The sequence below is a fragment of the Myotis lucifugus genome, unplaced genomic scaffold (genome assembly GCF_000147115.1).
Source record: "Myotis lucifugus unplaced genomic scaffold, Myoluc2.0 scaffold_1357, whole genome shotgun sequence".
NCBI classification, from domain to species: Eukaryota; Metazoa; Chordata; class Mammalia; order Chiroptera; family Vespertilionidae; genus Myotis; species Myotis lucifugus.
In genome coordinates this window covers 27,352-42,711 of record NW_005872405.1, presented here as the reverse complement: position 1 = coordinate 42,711, position 15,360 = coordinate 27,352, and the positions used below count along the sequence as shown (strand labels likewise).

Below are 15,360 nucleotides of genomic sequence, written 5' to 3'. Positions count from 1 at the left end.
ATGTACACATACATTTTAAAAGGTTATATATATATATACACACACATCTACAAGAATGTAGAAAGAGAAACAATGTAAAATTAATTTTTTGTGACTCACCTTTCTTTTTAATGCACTGCTATACAAGTCACTATTTGCATAATAAATTGGGGCATTTATTTGGAATATTTTAATTCCAGGAATTTCTTTCACCTAAGAAATAAAGTGTTAGTGAATTTAAAACATGGAAATATTTCAGAATCAAAACTGCAATAGCCTCCCTCTTCCAACCTGAAAATTCACACAGAGGTTGCTAAGGGCCCTCTTAATAGTGTTTAGATAAAATAATGTCTCTCTACTCATACTCTGGAGGAAGGAGACCGAGAAGAAAGCCTTTTAAAATGCACATTTTGATCAGAGAACTAGGATGACGGCATAGGTAAACGCCAGTACTCACTGCCTCCCACAACCACGTCAAAATTACAACTAAAATACAGAACAACTATCATTCAGAACCGCCTGAAATCTGGCTAAATGGAAGTCTTACAAGTAGAGAATAAAGATGAAAGTATATAGAGACTGGTAGGAGGGGCAGAGGCGACAATGGGCTGGTCCAACACTGTGTGGCTTTTATTTATTTATTTTTAAATCGGGAAGATATCTCTGCTGCAGAGGCCTCTTGTGAGAAGACAGGGGTCCCAGCCTCACTTTGGACCCCAGCCCAGGGTTCCAGAGCTGAAAAGAGAAGTCCCCATAAGTTGGGCTGTAAAACCAGCAGGAACTGTGACTGAGTGACACTGAGGCTGCTGGAGACCCAGCAGTTCCTCTTAAAGGAAAGCGCATGCACTTACATGGTCCTGCTCCCTGTAAGCTCCAGCGCTGGGGCAGCAGTTTGGGGGAATCCAGAAACATACGGGAAGAAACTAGATTATCTGGCATTGGAGTAAGCACTTGGGGTGGCTTTCTCTCAGACAGGGGTGCTCACTGGGGTCATTGTTCCTATGCTGAGACCTCCCCCTGTTGCAGAGATGACTGGCAGCCATATCTGAGTTTCTCATACTGTTTGCTCTGCCCTGGTGATTTCCTGAGACCCCACCCCATCCAATTTGCAGCCCCACCAAAGCTGTTTGCAATGGCTTTTCCATATGAATGGTCTGTCCTGGCTCAGACTTCAGACTTACCTATAATCTCTCAAACAAGCAGCAGCTGGCCATCAGCAAGACCTGGCACTAGCAGCAGCCTGCCTTGCTTCACAGCTTGGCCTAGCCTGGGCACTTCCAAGCCCCACACAAATAGCAGCCATATGCAGATCACTCTGTGGCTTCTGCTGGGTGGCCCCAGGTAGTCGTTGACTTTGCATTTCCTGGGAGGCCCCAGAGCCACTGTACCCGATGGACAGCTTCAGACCATACCAGATTACAACTTTACACATCCATGAGCAACACACTCAAGCGGCAAACTCAGTGAACACTAACGCCTCACCGAAGCAAGTCCTACTCCATAGGAGTGTCTCTTGAACAGCAGCTCTTCCACTGTAGTCACAGCTGGTTCTCACAGCCAATTGGCCTGGAGGTCAATTCCTCCCAGTGATGCCAATAGCAATCAAGGCTCAACTACAAGACTGTGTACACAGCCTACACAGGGGCACACCTAGTGTGCTCAGCTCAGGTGACTGGGAAGGCTGAGCCACTGGGCCCTATAGGATACCTACTACACAAGGCCACTCTACCAATTCCAGGAGACATGGCAGCTCTACCTAATACATAGAAGCAAACACAGGGAGCCCAGCTGGCATGGCGCAGTGGTTGAGTGGGCTTGTGGGCTTGGACCCCAGTGTAGGGTGTGCAGGAGGCAGCTAATCAATGATTCTCTCTCATCATTGATGTTTCTATCTCTTAAAAAAAAGCCTTGTCTCTGGAATGCAGTTTGGAAACAAGTAATTCAGCATATAATTCTTCAGAAAGAGGAGAAAACAGTAATCCTAATACAATCTCATTTCCTAATATCTTACAGTGAATCTGAGAATTTCTTCTCCAGGAAAAACAAAACAGAGAAAACTAGTTTTAAAAGATTTTATAAAAGTCTTTGAGATTCCACATAAGAACATTCAAAATCAAGGATATTTTAAACCCTGATTTTAACCTATATTTTACATAGTTAATATTTTACCATCAGTTTAAATCATCAGAAAAAATCATGCACATACAAACCATCCTCTCAGTTTCAGTATTGTGTAAATATATACCTTAATTCCAACAATATATATTTATCCTCATTTAAAAAAGAGACAAAATAAATATTAGGAGGTTGAGCAACTAATGTATAGCATAATGTATAGTGTAAGCTATAAAAGTGAATCCAGAGAGTAAATCAATATTCAGGATTTTCACTTTGACCAGTACACCTCCTTCCTTTTAACCCCCACTTTTTGTCCTAGGTGAAAATAAAATTTAGTTAGCCAATCACATTATATCACATCACATGCTTACAACCATTTAAAATGATAGAAAAGATCCTACCTCCTCATATGCATCTATATCAATATACACATCAGTGTCAGGAAGCTGTCCAAGGACTTTGTAGCTCGGACTGAAGAAAGAGAGTGAATGTGTTAAAATACCATTGTGTTGAGACCCAGTATGTAATTGAAAAATGAAGTTGTGCACATTTAAATGTCATGTATGGATGTGCTAGTGAATTCAGGAATACTTGATCCTTATATGGTGCCTTTCACATTCCTAGTGCCATTCCAAACCTAACATTCTCCACACACCTCACACCACACACACCCTACACCTTACTCCCAACATATACAACACACACATATAGCAAATATATCTCACATCACACAAATAACACACACAGACACATAGAAACACATACCCCACATATGACACATACCCTTCACATACACAATGCAATTACACACACATACCATACAAATACACACCACACCAGACACCTACCATATCAACGACTTATTCAGGAAAAAAGACTTGGGCATTTAAAGATGGGGGTAAAAACGAATTGTGCAGAGTTCAAGTCATGCCATACATGACTCAAGTTCTCATTCTACTCAGAAGATAGAACTGTCATCCTACTCTACTTAAGAAGAGGTTTTCTTTTTGTTTCCCGGAGTCTCTGACCGGGGTGTGGGTAGTCAACTGAAGAGGTGGGGAGAAAATAAAAATCTCCAGTTAGCATAGAAGTTTTCTTAAGTTTTGTTTGATAAATTGAAGCCCAGTGAGGTATTGATGTGACATTCCATGGTCTTGGTACTATGTCCTGGTGCCTCTTAGCAAGCAGAGGCAAGTGCTTTGTGAGTTAGAACATACAATACAAACACTGGCTGATTTTCTGGGTGGATTCCCTCGACAAGTATTCAGAGAACACACTATGTGCCTGACTCTGGACTCTAGGAACACTGCCTTCACGGTCAAGATGCTCTGTCTGTAGACAGATACAATCCACGTCAAGTCAACACTGCAGTCTCGGGCAGGACACGCACACACCCCAATCTGTACACTCACCTCTGTGTTCTGTAAATCACAGTCATCAGCGCAATGATGACAGCAGTAATCAAACCATAGTCCAACCCCAGGAACAAGGAGGAAACGAAAGTCGTAAGCCAGATGGTCTGAACGAAACACAGAAAGCTTTATGGAGAATCCTGTTAACAATTTCCTAGAGTTACACACACACACACACACACACACACACACACACACACGGTACCTACCCTTGCCTAACTGGATACTGCATATGACAACTGACTGCGCTAAATTATAATTCTCACATTTTTATCATCACTAATCCCTGTGTTGCTATGATCAATCACCTAACAATCACCTTTGTTACTTACCAGCTCTATTTTGCTGGTTCTCCAGAAAAAGGGGAGATCTGAGAATTGCATAAACATTCCTTTCAGGTTGACGATCACAATGGCCGACAGCACAGCCTGAAACACAGCACATCCACACTTGCCTCTCCTCTTGCATCCAAACAGCCCCGTTTGCTGGCTCCTCACTGTCCTCCTGCTGCCCTCCCACACCCTCTCCCCACTCACTTCCTACGCGGCAGTGATGGTACATTTGGAGCCATGGACACCTGGATTTTCAGGACTTGGTTAGCTAAAATGGGCCTTGGAAAACCAGGCTTATATCCTAGCAGCAAACCTGCATGGTAGTCAAGAGGTTCAGAATTAAACTTAGTACTCGAGGAGTTATTTCACCCATGGCCTTTCTACATTGATTTTCTTTACTAACATTGTTCTTCATCTCTACTAGATTAAATATGTCAGTAAACAAATGTCTTAGGAGTGTAGGCCATCTCAGATTTTAAAAGGAAGTATTAGGTGAGAGAAGATCAAGGAGAAAGGGACCTTGGAGACTAGCCAGTGCAAACACCCTCTTTGTAGATAAACTGAGACCCAGAGATGTTGAGACGGCTTTCCCAAGGTCCCAGTTGCTGGTAGATTGTGGACCAGGATCTTGGTCCTAGCCTTGGCCCTTTCTCATACCACCCTGCTAGGGTTACAGTAAAGACCCACAAGACATCCACAAAAATATAAACAAATAAAATAGCAAAGTCTGTACACATGGAAAACCTCACACCAAGTCCAAGCTACACACCTGGGGTAATGATTCAAAGAGGAATCCGGTGGCTAATATGACCATCAGAATCATTAACGAGGCCAAACAACCTGCAAGCTGCACGAGAAAAGACACATGGAAAGGGCTTTTAGGAGAGAGTAAGAGGCCAGCATAGATTGGTCCTAGTCTTTTGATAACCAACGGGAGACGATCAAGAAAAGATGTATTCATATAAGTCACTCAAACCATTACATAAACCTATTAACTCCTTCCCACTTCTCTGAAGTTCTGGTTCCTCTTACAGCTTTTAAACAGAAGCTGAAATACCCTGACTGAAATCTGCTTGCCGGGGTGGGGAAAGGAGATGTCTGGTGCTGATCTGACACCCGTAAGGGCCAGAAGAGGTCAGATAAGACTCTGCTGTCCAATGTGGTGTCCACCAGCCACACGTAGCTCTTTAAATTAAAAGAATTTAAACTAAAGTAAAAAATTAAGGTCTTGCCTGCACTAGTCACATTGTAAGTGCTCAAGAGCCTCAAGTGGCCAGTGGCTGCCATACAGGATGGTGCAAATACTGAATATTTCCATCACTGGTGGAAGTCCTATTGGATAGTGCTGGCATCCTTCCCATTCTCAGTCTGAGGCTTTCATGACAACATCCTATGTCTCAGCTTTGAGGTTTATGATAGCAAGGAGTATCGTATAATTTTTTGATTAAACTGGAGAGTATACCTCTTTCCTATAGATTTAGCTCCTTGGGATTTGCTTCAATCAATCATACTTTTTTTCTGATTCACTACACAGCTCCCTGGAGCATGGATCTTCAGGCAGAATAGCTTTGGGTTCAGAAAAGAACCAAGGGATTAAAATTAAATTACCACCCAAATCACCAGTCCCGAGAAGCCAGTCGTATACATACCTGTGTCTTCCCTCCAGTGCCCTCCTGAACAAGGCTTCGAGACAAGGAGCATGAAATTGCGAAAGTCTGGAAGAGTGAGCCGATGGAATTGCACAGTCCCAGCGCAATGAGCTCCTTTTCCATGTGGAAACAAAGCACACAAGAGATCCGTTATTCTTAAGAAAGGTGCGATGGCCCACGTAATATACATTTTCAGCAGAATAAGCTGTTTCTTCATTGTCTTTTCAGATATAAGAAATGGTTTAGTATGAGCTCAAAATAGGAATTTTTACATGATTTAAGGTGGGGGTGGGAAACACTTTGAATTTTTAGTGTTGGCGGTAAATGCTGCACTCAGCCCTTCTTTCCCAAATACTCTCTAAGGGACAATTCTTTTTTAAAATTTAAGTTATTTATTGTTGAAAGTATTACACATGTCTCCTTTCCCCCCTATTGACCTCTCCCCGGCCGCTCCCGCTCCCCAGCACATGCCCTCGCCCCCCTACTGTCTGTGTCCATTGGCTAGGGATAAAACTTTTTTGTTGTTAAGGTATATAGGATTGTGGTGTGTAGTTCTGACATCTTTTGAATGCCTGGCTCTTGTTCGTACACGTCAGTGTCCTCCTGGGGCAGTGAGTCCGGCTCTCAGGGCCACTCTGGTCTTCCTGGTGGGATCACTGTGATTCATATGAATGGGGATCATCTCCTCTCCTCTTAGAAACACAGAGCATGTTAAAACAGACACTGTCATGCCAAAACTATAGCTCATGGCATTCAGATGAAATACCTTATCGGTAGCTATGTTATAAAAGAAGGTGACAAAGAATACACTGTGGAGTTTGAGTGATGAATCATACACTTAACGTTTCATGACCAGAGAGAAGGTTTCCTGAGGAGTAAAAATGGTTCTGGAAAAACATTTTATTCCCAATCTGTGACCTTTAAAAAGTGATCACATCTATTGAATGACAACTGTAATTGAAAAAAAAAACAAACAAACACAACTAAAAACAGTGATAACATCAATAGCAGTATGGCAAACTGGAAACCTCAGATGGGAGATTTCACCTTTCTAGCTGGACCTCTGCCCATGGGATGAGTAGGATAATGATCTGATCTACATTAATTATGAAAAAAATGTAATGTTCAATAAATCATGCTTTAAATACATCCACCATCAAACTACACGTTTTTTGATCAAGACAGAGGAATCAAGCTCACTTGCCTTTCATAGCAGAGCATGATGACTGTATCACCAGGGAACATCTGTACAAAAGTAATGATTTTTACCTGATTGCCATCGACCTGGTAGCCATGTTTATTTCCCAAGGTCTTGGCCATCGAGATGGTCACTGAAAACCCAACAATGGCTATGGCGATGGCATCCACGTACACGAGGTGGAAGAGGCTGGTGTCCGGATTGGCTGGAGGGAGTAGCCTGAAAGAGCAAGCTGACTTTAACCCAAGTGCTGTGACCACTGGGAAACAAACATGCAATGAAAGGGGAGCATCTCAGAGGGGCATTATTTACAAAGGAGGTGATCCATGGGTACTTGTTTGCTCTCGTTTGGCAAAAAGGGCCCTTCTGGACACACAGAGGTTCTTTCCGAGCCTCAGCCCCAGAGTACCACCTTTCTACCTGAATGGGTTATCAGCAGAGATCAGATGCCGTTTTATTTAGAAAAGGAGTAACCTCACACCTCATGGCACCTGCATGGCAGGTGTAAGTAAGACCCAGAACAGGAAGAAGAGACATTCGAACCAAAGTCTGAGGGCAGGGAGGGTAGTGGGCAAGGGTCATCCTGGAGGAGAATTACTGTCCGAGCAATGGTAGGCACTCACTGCTCTCCCTTGTTATTTCACATAACTGCTTCTTCCCAGGATCTCTTCAGGTGAGTTTCTAACATCAGAAAGGAGCTGCAGCAAATTATGCTCCTTGGGTCTCACCTGGAAGTCTGAAGGGGCCAATAATGTGACTCGGGAAGCCCCACAATGGGCAACCTAATTTCTGTGGTTCATTTTATAGGATGGAAACTCCTTCCTAAAGGAAAAGAATAGGAATTCCCTAGAATAGTTTGGGGGAAGGAGCAATATAGGTTTTCAAAGGCACCTGCTCCCATTTGAGACACTGGGCTAGATAATAAAAACAATTAATTGATGCATAATATTATTCTTACAGTAAAATCACTAGGTATTTCTTCTGTGCCAGGTTCCGTGCTTATTTATCTCCAGGAGCCCTGTAAGCTAGGCACCATCATAATGGCCATTTTACAGATGAAAAAAATGAGGCACAATGAGGCGAGGCAACTTGTTCCAGGTCAAACAGCTCACTAACTGCTCACAACGAAAACCATGAAGAATCCACCTCCCTGTGCCTATTTCTCTTACTACGTCATATCACAGCGACAGAGGGGATGTCTCAAGTTCTGGGGTAAAGGAAAGGGAGGGGAGAGAGGAGAGAGAGGAGAGAAATCTAACATAAAAGCCTAGATTATGTGCTACATGCTTGACATACGTCATCTCCTGTATCCTCACGATAACCCTATGAGCTAGGTACCATTATTATCCCAATTCATCGGTGAGAAAAATAGATGCTTGCAGATGTCAGGTAATTTGCCCAAGATGGAGCAGGCAGTCACACTCCAGGGGTCCGACTATAAAACTTACTGTCTTTCCCTTGCCCTTTGCTACAGAAGCGTTAGCCAAGAGGGAAGGCCTGGGAGCCGCTTTGGTCTGAGGAATAAGAATATGCGAAAAGGGTTGATTTTGGAGTGAAGGGAGGAAAGTCAACCAAGAAACAGAATGTGCTGCCACAACGTGGATCTTTAAGAGTCAACCGCCACTTTCTGGACACTGTACTGTGTATGTACTTAGGTGCGTGCGTGCAGACAAGAGTGATATGCATGTGTGTCAGTAAGTGGGATAGTCTGCTTTCAGATAGGACCCAGAATTCCTCCCGTCCTTGTACGTGCTGCTCTCCATCCAGGGGTGGAATCTGTTCTCCTCTGGGTAAATCTTGTGATTCGCTTTGACCAGCGGAATGTGGTGAAAGCGACGCTGTGTGAGCGCTTTCAGCGGCTTCTGCTTTTCTGTCCTGTCTTGAGCCACCACGTAGAGACACCATGTGGAGAGCAGAGGCCAGCCAGCCCTCAGCAGTCCCAGCCCTCCGGCTGAGGTGTCAGCCCCGCTGGAGCCTCCGGCCCGGTCACCCTGTCAGACGTCTACAGCTGCACGAGAGACCCCAAGTGAGAGCAGCCAGAGAACCACCAGCCCAGCCTCACCTGGACCGATGAGCTGTGCACCAAGAAATGGATGCTGCTTTAAGCACTGATAAGACTCACAGCTAACGGAAACGGTGTGATGACACAGATATAGATAGGTGGGTAGGCAGGCTTTATTGGTTTCCTGCTTGGTTTGGGGCAAAGTTCCAGAAAGATAAGCTTTCTGGGTAGCCAAGTTTCAGAAAGGTAAAATGTCATTGAGAAAAGAAAAAACTTTAGCGCTGACAGAGGGAAAGCAACGTAATCGGGAAAGTATATGGGTGGCATGTGAATTTTGAAAAGAAGTCTAAGTGTGAGAGTTCACATTTATTCAAATTACTTGTGATTAGTTATTCAGTAGGGTTAGCTCTTGGATCCAGGCAAAGACTAATGTTTATCACATGACTAACTATCTTAGTGACTCAGGGGTGAGGTCATGGAAAGTGCACACCACTGGGTATCGGAAGACGGAGCTCTGGGTCCAGGCTGGGACTCACCAGGAGTCACCAAACCTCATTCATGTCTCTCAAGTGTCACCTTCTTGGATACTCTACCTAAAACAGCAACCCCAGCCCCTCCTATCCCTTTCCTGGCTTCCTCTCCCTGCACAGCACCTCTCACTATCTGGTTATTGCCTGTCACTCCCAGGAGAATATGAGCTCCATGAAAACAAAGACATTCATGCTTACATGTTTGCTTTTCACTGCTGTGCCCCTGGCATATAATAGGCACTCATTAAACACATGCTGAATAAATGAACTTGCTTATCTGTAAAATGGGAATAATGTATGTCACAAGTGTTATTGTGAGATGGTGGGTATTAAAGTATTTAAAAAATATTTTTATTGATTTCAGAGAGGGAGAGAGAGGGAGAGAGAGGGAGAGAGATAAATAGAAAAATCAATGATGAGACAGAATCATTGATTGGCTGCCTCCTGCACGCCCCACACGGGATCAAGTCCGCAACCCAGGCATGTGCCCTGACCGAGAATTGAACCCTGACCTCCTGGTCCATAGGTCGACGCTCAAACACTGAGCCACCCTGGCCGGGCCAGGCTAAAGTGTTTTATAAATTACAAGTCCAAATAGAAAATCAAGCGTTATTACTGTGTTATACGTGAGTTCATGCTTCCTCCTTCAACACTTGCTCTGTGGAGTGAACTTTGTCTTAAAGAGCACCTCCTGCTCCCTGTGATTCCCACGAGGTTCGTAGGTGGGGCTAGAGCAGGGGTGGGCAAACTTTTTGACTCGAGGGCCACAATGGGTTCATAAACTGGACCGGAGGGCCAGAACAAAAGCATGGATGGAGTGTTTGTGTGAACTAATATAAATTCAAAGTAAACATCATTACATAAAAGGGTACGGTCTTTTTTTTTTTAGTTTTATTCATTTCAAACAGGCCGAATCCGGCCCGCGGGCCGTAGTTTGCCCACGGCTGGGCTAGAGGCAAGGTCTGAGGGGACATGCCAGGTTCTGTCAGCCTCCAACATCGGGGCAAATGTCTGCCTCGGTTTTTTGGAAAGAGAAGGGGGTGGTGAGTGAGACAGTATAAGAGACAGACACAGAGAGATGCAGAGGCCGCCAGAGAGTGTCAGAGAGGAACAGAGCCAGACCGGGAGCGGCTCATAGCCACTCTTGCTCCTTCAAAGAAAGGGAATAAAACATTTAAAGAGTTAGGTAAAAGTAAAAGATGAAGCAAAGTAGTAACACATGATTTGAAACTAGAAAAGTTGTTGAAAGAATGAGCCGGAGAACTTGTGGTTACTGTGTCTTGGACGCTTACAGCGTCTCAGGTGCTACACTAATATCTCTGGGGCTCTCAAGGGGCCTCGGACAGGTGTCAGTTACCAGGCTGGCCAGGCAGGGGAGGAAACGGAGGCTTTGAGAGGACAGGGACTTGCCCACGGTCACACAGCTAGAAAGTGGCAGGCTAGACTTAGGTCTTTTTGCTCTTAATTTCTATGTCTCCCAAGGAGAGTTTTAAAACACTGGTAAGTGCTAAACAATAGGAAACAAAACAAACACCACATGCCCCGCGGGTGGGACTATGATGTGGTGCAGGCAGAATGGAAAACGGCATGGAGGCTCCTCACGAAGTTACACCCAAAAGAATGGAAAGCAGAGTCTCGGAGAGATATGTGCACACCGTGTGCATAGGAGCACTATTCACAGCATCTAAGAAGTGGGAGCAGCACAGCCACCCACCGACGGATGAAAACAGCAACTGGTGTACCCACCGTGGACTTCTATTCGGCTTTAAAAAGGAAGGAAATCATGGCATATGCTGCAACAGGGATGAACTCTGAGGACATTATGCTAAATGAAATGAGCCAGTCACAAAAAGACAAGTACTGTACAATTCTACTCATATGAGGTACCTACTGCAGTCAAATTCAGAGAGGCAAAAAGCAGAATGGTGGTTGCCAGGGGCTGAGGAAGGGAGATGGAGAGTTATTGCTTAATGGGCATGGGGTTTCAGATTTACAGGATGAAAAGGCTCTGGAGATCAGTTTCATAACACGAGTATAATTAACACGGCTGAACGGTACACTTAAAAATGATTAAAATGGTAAATCTTATGTTATTTTTTTAACCACAATAAACAACAACAACCCATGCACATGCCCAAAATCAAACAACAAAAACCCCCAAGCCCCGCCCCCCAAACCTTCAGCTATTTGATAGGTCAGAATAAAAGGGGTTTCTCATTGCAAGAACACTAAAGCAGGAGCTAGAAACCATATTAGAAGCATTTATTACTCAAGTCACACTGTTACTTCAAATCATTTTCCTACCCCAGAGGAAGTGACCCCACGACATCCACATTGTACGACTCGTGCAAGCTAAACCCGGCTGAAATGCCAGTTCCCATCACCACCTAAAACAGACACAAATCAAACGTCCTTTACAGATGAGAATTCAAATGCCACAGAAATGAGCTCTTCAGATACTGTTAGCCAAACCAAATCTATTCTCACTCAACTTTCAGTTTTAAAACGAAGAATTATAGTTAGCTTCTAGCAATTCTAAATTCTCCTGACGACTCTCCCCGGAAAATTAAAATGGACTCTAGTTTCCTTGTGGCCTGGATGCTTTCCTTTTTCTTTTGGTCTGTTCCATGCTGAAGTGTTTGGCTAGTTGACTGCAAACAAAAAAGCCCATAAAACCTTTCAGGAGTTGGCTGTGCATGTGGGCCAGGGGGAATGTGTCTCTGATCACATGGCGCGAATAGAGGTCACTGAAGCTTGTACTGTGAAGGGGGTACGATGACAGTGTATCATTATAAAATGTAGATGAGTGGATAAAAAAGCTGTGGCACACTTACACCGTGGAATACTATGCAGCTGTCAAAAAGAAGGATCTCTTACCCTTTGAGATAGCATGGAGGGACCTGGAGAGTATTATGCTAAGCGAAATAAGCCAGTCAGAGAAAGACAAGTATCACATGATCTCACTCATATGTGGAAGCTAATGAACAAAATAAACTGATGAATAAAATAGATCCAGAGACATGGAAGCATGGGACAGACTGAGGAATCTGAGGGAAAGGGAGGCGGGACGGGAAGAGATTAACCAAAGAATTTATATGCCTCTATGCATAACCCATGGACACAGACAATAGTGCGGGTGAAGGCCTGGGTAGAAGGAGGGTGTGGGGCTGAGGGAGAATGGGGAGTGGAGCGGGTCAATGGGGGAAAGAAGGGGACATCTGTAATACTTTCAACCATAAAGATAAATTAAAAAAATAAAAATAAACAAAAAAAAATAATGTACGTTTGGATCTGCAATCGTCCTGCTGACCCTGTTTCCAGCACCACGTGTGGGGGAGCAGCCTGCAGTTGCCTCCCCCCAGTTCAGCCAGGGTCAGAGTGCAATGCCCATCACACACGTTTCATCGTACACCAGCTGCCTGGATTGCCAGGCATAGATTCCGTTGGTGTGGAAAGCACTACCCTTGGTGAGCTACAAGAAGAGAAAAACAAGAAGGCAGGCAGGCAATTTTCTTCATCCTGAAGAATGATTGCTACAGAACTTTGAGTGGGCTGCCGAGAAGGAATGAAGGCTGTCCAGGGAAGGGAGCGGTCCCTCACGGTGGTGGCAGCTCAGGGAACCCATAATGAGGTGAGCTTATCTGACACAGCCGCCTGAGAGACCAAGCGCATGGGTGCTTCTGGCCCCTTTGATGAGATGCTCCCTGTTCTTTAAAAAATATATCTATTTTAATTGATTTTAGAGAGGAAGGGACAGGGAGAGAAAGATAGATCAGTGACGAGAATCATTGATCAGCTGCCTCCTGCACGCCCCCTACCGGGGATCAAGTCCACAACCCGGACATGTGCCCTGACTGGGAAACGAACTGTGACCTCCTGGTTCTTAGGTTAATGCTCAACCACTGAGCCACATTGGCCGGGCTGAATTACCCCTTTTTGTTGGTCGCATTTATGTCTGTCACCCTGAATTGTATTAGTTGTGCAACTCAAACTGGGGGGCGGGGGGGTGTTTGCCCAGAATATTCAAATCCATAGGATAAATGTGGCTTCAGTTTCCATTGCCTCAACTTTATATAGTGGAAAATAATTTAAACCCCGCTTTCCGATTAACACAAACAGATTATATTACGAAATAGAATGCAAAACTCAAAAGTGTTTTTATGATTAAAAAAGAAATTTTATGTTTAAAGGGAGTCATAAAGGGAGTCATAAAGACTGTCCCACATTTTCCAGAGTGGCCTCTCTCTCCCTTGCTCTGAGGAGAACTTAGATAAGAAAGTTAAAAAACACTGGATTCCTATAATCAGAAGGATAAAATTCTAGAGAACCATTGCCCTGGGAAACATGAAGGAATCCATTAAAGGGAACCTGGAAAATGGACAGAACCAGGAACCCAGGCCGGGAAAGGCAATCTTCACCATTTGCTGCACAATTAGGCCTGGCCTGCCCGTCTCCTTGCCCTGCAAAGGAGCTGAGAGCCTCGTGCTGTCCTCCGTGACGAAGCAGGAACTCCGTGCCCAGCCCCAATGAGAGAACAGGCTTTGAAACTGCTAGACCAGTGGTTCTCAACCTTCTGGCCCTTTAAATACAGTTCCTCATGTTGTGACCCAACCATAAAATTATTTTCGTTGCTACTTCACACCTGTCATGTTGCTACTGTTATGAATCGTCATGTAAATATCTGATATGCAGGATGGTCTTAGGCGACCCCTGTGAAAGGGTCGTTCGACCGCCAAAGGGATCGCGACCCACAGATTGAGAACCGCTGTGCTAGACAGTCCTGTTGGGATGTAGATATGACCAAAGCACGGAAAAGGATCAAAGCGATTGGTTTCTTCCTGAGCTGTAATGTTGGCCTGTTGTTTTTGTGGCTCAAACTTTTGGCTAAATTTGGGCCAGACACCTATACTTTCTATTTTTTATCCTTATGGTTCTCGAAGTATGCACCAAGGTGCCCCAGGGTACCACGGGGAACTCACCAGGACACCGTGGGATAGAACTTTCAAGGAAAACAGTGACATGTGCCAGACGCTATGCACACTTCTAGTTGGAGGCAGGTCACAGTTTCCACATCAGTTCCGACTACACTCCTTTTGATTACTCTGTATCTTTGCAAAACTGGGCATTCGGGGGTTGCTGGGGTAGAAAGCAGGTACCACGCAAAATCGAAGTGAAGAGGAAATGGAGGGTAGCAGTGCCCATCTGACTTGAGGATTTGTCAGATAATTGCGGTTATTTAACAGTGTAATACATATATATTTTATTTCAATTTATGTGCATTATTTTTACAGTTCTTAGGTTGTTAGACATAAACGTTTTAGGTTGCTTGGACTTAACTACTTACTAAATTAAACCATTAGGTATTTCTTTTGACCTAGGAGAGCCAGGAACCAAGAAAGTTTGGGAACTTTTGTTTTTTTGCTCTTTTCAAAATTGAAACAGCTTAATTTTTTTCAGGTTATTAAAGTTATGTGTTCATTATAAAAGAATTAGACAATAAAACATTGAGGCAGAAAAATCTTCCCTAATCTCATCACTCACAGATAATTCCCATGAAAATATTTACAGCGTCTTCACCTATATTTTAAAAATCATCCATTCAGGGCTCTAATGATTTTTCTTTCTTGTCAGTGTATTTGTAAAAGTTCCCCTTTCAAATGCTACCCTTCTCTTGGTAGAACTGAGAGGAAAACGTCTAACACCCTGTTCCCTCCCATCCACTTGCGCGCCCCTCTCAGAAACAGCTGAAAGTTGACTTACCGCAAAGAACTCTAAAGGAATGGGTGCCGGCAATTTCTCTTTAAATCTCTCATTAAACTCCTTGCCACCCAACAGCAAACCAAAAACCATCAGCCCGACGCCTAGGGAACACACGTTGAGGTTTTTAACATTCTGCAACACAGCAACTGTACTCTGTAACACAGTGAACACTCGGGTTTACATCAGGCGGCAGCCCTGGGCAGTCACTAGTGCACTACTTCACACAGCAGCCCAGCACTGGGCGTTCTCAGGCTCAACTCGTTCTCTTTGTAGCTTCCCCCAATTTGGAGCCTTTTCCCCTCATCAGACAACTTGAAAGCTGAATTCTTATCCAATAATCTTACAGTGCTCTTTGACATGCTCATGTGTCAATGCAGTAT

The 15,360-nt window shown here is 44.1% G+C and overlaps 1 protein-coding gene across 4 annotated transcripts in view; it reads right to left on the bottom strand.

Moving 5' to 3' along the window:
- The window catches only part of SLC26A5 (solute carrier family 26 member 5), a 42,672-nt gene that overhangs the window by 3,784 nt on the left and 23,528 nt on the right, over positions 1 to 15,360 (bottom strand). The window contains exons 6-14 of one of the 4 annotated variants that reach the window (XM_006107698.3): positions 14,981 to 15,133; positions 11,525 to 11,607; positions 6,760 to 6,907; positions 5,491 to 5,604; positions 4,611 to 4,688; positions 3,842 to 3,937; positions 3,510 to 3,616; positions 2,499 to 2,568; positions 100 to 192 (exon numbers count right to left, since the gene is read on the bottom strand). In XM_006107698.3, coding sequence (XP_006107760.1) covers positions 100 to 192; positions 2,499 to 2,568; positions 3,510 to 3,616; positions 3,842 to 3,937; positions 4,611 to 4,688; positions 5,491 to 5,604; positions 6,760 to 6,907; positions 11,525 to 11,607; positions 14,981 to 15,133 — 942 coding nt within the window. The remainder of the gene's footprint in view (positions 1 to 99; positions 193 to 2,498; positions 2,569 to 3,509; positions 3,617 to 3,841; positions 3,938 to 4,610; positions 4,689 to 5,490; positions 5,605 to 6,759; positions 6,908 to 11,524; positions 11,608 to 14,980; positions 15,134 to 15,360) is intronic. The other 3 variants (XM_023748393.1, XR_002827476.1, XR_002827477.1) reach the window with 3 other exon arrangements.